Raw genomic sequence first — 6016 nt, 5'->3', positions numbered from 1 at the left:
ATAACTTTAAGTGCCTTTCAAGGCACGAGAGTGTAAACACTACCACAGCATTACTTCAAATCCCCATACCATACTGATAACTACTTTACTTTAAATCCCAGAAAATTTTTATAACAGAAGATTTAAATGCTGGACCTTATAAGGTAAACTCTTGCCAAAAAAGGCAGGCGAGAAATTCTTATAAGAACCTCATGAATTTATATAGCTTTTGAGTTAGGCTGTATGATAATAGGCCATCGCTTATCATGAATGGAATTTATGAAACAAAATGTCAAGCCGAGTGGAACTAATCAAAGTCAAATAAATGAGCGGTTTATCGTTGGCGGCAAAGTTATAAGCGTTTGTGAAATTGTGTTGTTTATATTGTTTTAAAAGTTTTTTTTTCCTTAGGTAAAGGTTTTTGATAATATATAAGCTACTCATTTTTAGTTAAAATAAAACTTTGTCTTATATTATCAAAAATATAAATGGATTTGGCGTATTCAGGTTATGTTCATGTTTTACTATAGAATTTTAAAGTCATAAAATATTTTTCGGTTTCAGAAAATGCCTCGGACTACGAGAAGATCCCTTAAAACATTACAACATACCGCCACCGATACAGAAAATTTAGTGGGTAGGCCGTCAAAAAGTTTAAAACATCAGCTTAGTCAAGAATCTGTTATGTATGTTAACTATTTTTAGAATGGTCTTGTTATGTTACAAATAAATTTAATGGCATTAATATTTTGATTACGATTTTTTTAGAGAGGTAGAGGTGAAGAAGAAAAATCTTTCCACAAAGGAAACTCAGGTTAATCTTGAGAACAAAATAACTGCTGATGATTTGACAAATCCCGAAGGAGCTTCAGAAAGATATTGGCAAATTTTAGCAGAGAAGCGTCAGTGAGTATCTTTTTTATTTATAAACATATTTTTTAAGATCAGCCTGATCTATTGTGCTTTCCTTTTAGAGTTGCTTTACAAGAAGCCCTTGATGAGAATGAAAAGCTACGACAAAGTATTGAGGATTTAAAACAAGAGAACATGCAGTACAAGCAAATGTTGGATGAGGCCAATAGCTTTGTTGAAGTCATTAAGGTATGTACCGAACATTGTGAAATCCTGTACTTAGGATATTAGTTATACCTACATATTAGACATATCTAACAGTTCCACATATCAAAAATTGTTTCGCTACTAAATATAGAATGAAATATTTCTTAATCACTATATTCTATATTTATATAGTAAGTATTACAAACAAAATGTTCAGTATCTATCTAAACTATTTAAATTTGAAAGGGAAATATGATGAATATAAATAGAAGTATGAATTGTATTGTATATTGTCTTAAATTATTATAAAAATTGAGAATGCTATCAGCAATTCTTTATTAAAATTTATAGCAAAGTTGTCTATATTACAAGGCAATTTAAAAACTTTGTAAGTCAGATTTTTCATTACATTATTTTCCTATAATACTTAAATACATTATTATTATTATCTATCTTGAAGGGGTGAAAATAAAAAAAAAATTTAAGATTTATAAAGCACTAGTAACAAATCTTGCTAAATGTATATATTATAAAATAGGCAGAAGAACAGACTTAAAGGCATTTTTTTATTTCTTAAAGGAGGAGCTAGCGAATAGCAGCAAAGATGACACTGGGATTGATGTCAATGATGTTAGCACTGCAGACGAAGCCCCAGAGGAAGATATAATTAAAACAGATACATCTAAAAACTAGAAATAACATATATTGATATGGCCTTAATTAGTTCTGTGGGTTAAGTTCATTTTTTAATTTCAATTTTTCTTTTAGGTATATCTTAGATATTTATTTCATAGTTTCTATACAATATCTAAGTATCATTGTTAATTCATTATCAAAGACTTCTTATAAATACCTTTTAAGTCCTAGATACTGATTTGGAATATTAACATAAATATTTTATGAACTGAACAATAACTTTAATAACTAGATTAAGTTTAGAATGTAATTTTCCAAAATAAAGTTTATAAAAATAAATGTGTCCATATTAAATTTTTTATATTTCACTATAAACTGCCGAAATACAGGTACACTTTCAATAATACACTTAATAATATTTAATAATCCATTTAACTTTTATAGGTTAGCAGAAAAAACTATTTTTACTAATAAAATTGATTAATCTTTTTTCAAAAATGCTTTAAAATTTTCATCAAAATTGGTTTCATATGTCCATGGCATTAAATCTGGGTACATAGATACCTTGGTTAGTACATCAACACTTGCATTACAAGGTAATACACTCCTGACTTTCTCATTAAGGCAGCCAGTTACATAAATATAATGATTGATTATTAAATTGTATATATAATTAACATATTTGTAATCTAAATTGTCATTTGTACTGGGCACTTGAGGTGAATGAGATTTTATTCTGTTGAGATATCCTGTTGTTATAATTGGTACTATGAAGTCAGCCTGAAAAAAGAAGATTTAAATTTGTTATTTTTCTAAACATTGTAAAAAAATGTTTACTACATAACATAACATATGCAATGAAGATAAAATTTTATAAAAGTAAAGTAAGAATAATTTATAAAAATTACCAATGGATGAAAATTTAAAACCAACCTTTTCAAAATACTCTCTAATGAATGTTTCCGGGTTTTGATATACCTCATCTCTTCTACTGTTGAGAGTCAATATTTCTACATCCATTTCATCCCACTCACTTACATACTGCTGAATATTTATTGCAGTATCTAATCCATCTTCGGTATAAGTTAAAAAGAGTATAGGATGGTCATTCTCAATTTTGGCACTTTCAGTATTTGTTGATGGTCTTAATGATGGCTGTTTAGGTTTCTGGTCTTTATTTTTAGCAATAAATTTCTTATTTAAGGCTGGAGGTAAATCGTTTTTTAAATTTTTTGTAAAGCTTACTATTTCTCGTGTACCACTTGTTTTACTTGTGCTGTGGTAGCCACTGTCCTCTTTATTAAAACATTGGGCTAAATTACAAAATGGTTCCTGTACAGCTTTCAATATGTCATATCTTTTCATTTTTACTAAAGCGTCTAATATCTTATCTAATGTGGCAGTGTCATTTTGCATAAAAACTTTAATCACAATGTCTGCAGGATCCTCTTTAACTGAATTAGATATATACTGAAAAAGATAAGGATTAAATTAATTTAAAGCCCTAATTACAAAGCACATTTGCTTTCTAAAGTTTACACTGGTAATGAAGATCAGGAGAATATATTTTGTACTGTAATAAGCAATTCATCAATATAGTATCCTGTATTATTATTAACTCATCTTTATATTTTTATTTACTCACAAAATAAACACCCATAAGTTGAGTACATTTTAAGGTACATTGTTAATTATTTATTAAAATGGATAATTTGAATGATTAGAGGATATATCAAAAGAAACTTACGTCTAAATCATCCTGTGATATTCCTAGAGCATATCCAAGATCTTTCCATGTATTTAGAGAACCTCCTACTTTCTTCACAAGGGTTTTCCATGCTTCATAACAAGTCGTGCCAGTTTTTGTCTTCACATTTCTATAGTACAATAAACTCGTGTGAAGGTAGCATACTTTTTTGCTAAGTGTTTTCAATTCCAATATTTCTCTTTCCCTTTCTTCTTGCAATATTTCTTCAAGAGCTAATGTATCTATACTTATAGTATCTGCATTTTCGTAGTCTTTTAATAAATCCCTGAAACGAAAAGACATTATTTATAATTATTTTTTCGTTATGCTATATAATTTAGCGAATTTAAGTATATGATACAATTTTCTCACATTTTACAACTTAAGTTCAAATATCTTTCATGCGAGAGATTTAAAGAATTCCTAGAAATATTACTGGAAAACCATTCTTTGTATAAGGAAAACTATAATACCATACAATAATAACACGAATTTCACTATTTGACAGTGACAATTAGCTGTGTTGCTATATCTCTATTGTTTTTCTTTTTTGCATAAATTAGTTAAATTATAATGTTATTTCCCAATTTACAATTACATTAAATTGTACGAAAGAGCATTTTTTTATTAAATTTTAATTATTTCTATTTATTTATAAATAACTAATGTATTTGTACTAACTGATACTTCATGCATTCTATGAAGCAAATACACAAATGTTTATGGCAAGATAATACTTACGGTAAATTGGAGAAGTGTTTTGGCGCGCTTGTAGTTCAAGATAATTTAAATTATAAATTCAAAAATTTTAATACCTCAAGTTAGTAAAATTAAATTTGGTAATTAAAGTTGATTAGAGCCTTCTTATTTTGCAAAAAATGGATGAACACATGTAAGTAATTAACTAAACAATGAATACACTGAGTATTTATTACGCTTATAAATTTTGTTTAACAAACTATAACTAAATGGATCTATAGATTTTTTGACTTTAGCATATAGTGATAGATATTCGTCCTCGTAATCCCTTCGGGAATAATTCCACGTTAAATTATTATTGGATATATACTTACGTGATTCGTGTATTAAAAAAAAATTCGAAAAGAAGTAATCTGAGTAAATGCTGTCTTTAGTTTTACATTAGTCATTAAAAAAAGTCTTAAAGTGCGTGACTTTAAGAATTTTTGTTACCACGAACGTCATTTGAGGTACGACCTGTTGAGTAAATGGTGATTTGTAGATATTTTTAAGCTCTACAAATCTTCTATAAAAATAATTCATTAATTTTTACCGTTAATTAAGAAAAATGAATTTTCCGTTAAGAGACAATTATGAAATCTTTAGTACTCATCAAGTTTATTTATTATTTGTTGAAATCAAGAAATAAATTTTAGGGATTATTTCCTAAATTATTATTTGTCTACCCATCATGTCTCAGGAATATAAAGCGATATGGATAACGATTTATAACTTGATATTAAAATCTTTTTAGTTCAAAATTCACAGATATTTTAGACGACGAAATAGACTGTTCGCAGCCTATTTCATTACCTTCATCAAACAATTCAGATCTACAAGAACATTCGGTCGTAGTGCAAAATCGACCACCTAAAAATACTGGTCAGGAGGGTAATTTTCGGAGCATTGAAGAAATAGGTAGAAATATTAAATTATTAACTGTGGATATTTACATAGGCTACGTACTAACGTATGGAAAAATAATTCTTAAACATAGGGTTTTGGTCGCATAAACTGTATGTAAACAATTTCACTTATTTTCTACTATTACCGCTTATTCAATGAAATTTCATGTATAATTAACTGTTTTCTTTTTTTTTTGAAAAAATAAAATAAACAAATATAATTTAATTTTTAATCTTTTTCTGTCTTGCTTAGTGGTCACACGCACACTGAAGTATCTTGTAAGAATGAGTGTCATACACTCTTCCTAATATAATATTTTAATGCGTAGGGGTTCGCCTTTGTAATTTAATCTATAAGACCGTTCGTTTATAATGTGTTAGGTTTTTTTATGTGTACTTCTAAATTGATTTATTATTTCAGACCTCAAGTATAGACACGTATTCTCTTATCCGTATTTTAATTTAGTACAATCGAGAGTTATCGATGATGCATTATATACAGGCGAGTATTTATCTGACTTATTAAATTAATTACGTAATTTTACAAAGATGATAAATGTAATTCGATGTTTGAATCTTAACCATGATTATTTAAGCGTAGCTAAGATTATTATCGGTTCTTCCTTGAGAAGAATTTATATTCGGAATCATTGGTGATGTCATCGGATAAAATTATTTTTATATAATATATTTACAGATAAATCAATGGTAGTATGTGCGCCGACAGGTTCTGGTAAAACGGTTATATTTGAAATGGCGATAGTACATTTACTAATGGAACTCGAAGATAAAAATTACACAGATGACTTTAAAATTATCTACAGTTAGTAACATTTGATTTACAAAACTTAATTCTAATTTTAATTAAAAAAAATAATTAAATATTCAATCATTATAAAGGGCGACTTTTTATTATCGTCAGAATATTTACGTAATTTCTTTCAATGGTACA

General features: G+C 27.7%; 3 protein-coding genes across 3 annotated transcripts in view; 2 read left to right on the top strand and 1 right to left on the bottom strand.

The window, feature by feature from the left end:
* Positions 1–263: 263 nt before the first annotated feature.
* Positions 264–2023, top strand: LOC124534336 (geminin-like). Its single transcript, XM_047110108.1, has 5 exons — positions 264–390; positions 544–665; positions 748–885; positions 954–1080; positions 1618–2023. The coding sequence occupies exons 2-5, from the start codon at positions 547–549 to the stop codon at positions 1729–1731; spliced, it is 498 nt and encodes a 165-aa protein (XP_046966064.1). The 5' UTR covers positions 264–390; positions 544–546; the 3' UTR covers positions 1732–2023.
* On the bottom strand, positions 2018–3927 carry LOC124534335. The gene is made up of 4 exons (XM_047110107.1): positions 3794–3927; positions 3422–3707; positions 2608–3144; positions 2018–2454 (listed from the first exon to the last, which is right to left on the bottom strand). Coding segments are annotated over exons 1-4 (1125 nt in total). The 5' UTR covers positions 3796–3927; the 3' UTR covers positions 2018–2154.
* Positions 3928–4299: 372 nt separating this feature from the next.
* Positions 4300–6016, top strand: part of LOC124534178 (probable ATP-dependent DNA helicase HFM1) — a 39110-nt gene continuing 37393 nt past the window's right edge. The window contains exons 1-4 of the mRNA XM_047109888.1: positions 4300–4313; positions 4914–5077; positions 5486–5566; positions 5762–5887. Of these exons, the coding sequence (XP_046965844.1) occupies positions 4300–4313; positions 4914–5077; positions 5486–5566; positions 5762–5887 (385 nt within the window). The remainder of the gene's footprint in view (positions 4314–4913; positions 5078–5485; positions 5567–5761; positions 5888–6016) is intronic.

Source organism: Vanessa cardui, chromosome 12 (assembly GCF_905220365.1).
Source record: "Vanessa cardui chromosome 12, ilVanCard2.1, whole genome shotgun sequence".
Taxonomy (NCBI): domain Eukaryota; kingdom Metazoa; phylum Arthropoda; class Insecta; order Lepidoptera; family Nymphalidae; genus Vanessa; species Vanessa cardui.
Note: the sequence above shows the minus strand (reverse complement) of the source record. Positions and strands in the feature narration are given on the sequence as shown.

Excerpts from the sequence above, each read along its gene's own strand:
- LOC124534336 (XM_047110108.1), top strand. The coding sequence starts at position 547 with ATGCCTCGGACTACGAGAAGATCCCTTAAAACATTACAACATACCGCC. Across the intron at positions 666-747 it reads CTTAGTCAAGAATCTGTTAT|AGAGGTAGAGGTGAAGAAGA; the intron begins GTATGTTAACTA and ends CGATTTTTTTAG. Across the intron at positions 1,081-1,617 it reads GCTTTGTTGAAGTCATTAAG|GAGGAGCTAGCGAATAGCAG; the intron begins GTATGTACCGAA and ends TATTTCTTAAAG.
- LOC124534335 (XM_047110107.1), bottom strand. Across the intron at positions 3,145-3,421 it reads TATCACAGGATGATTTAGAC|TATATATCTAATTCAGTTAA; the intron begins GTAAGTTTCTTT and ends TATCTTTTTCAG. Across the intron at positions 2,455-2,607 it reads TTAGAGAGTATTTTGAAAAG|GCTGACTTCATAGTACCAAT; the intron begins GTTGGTTTTAAA and ends TTCTTTTTTCAG.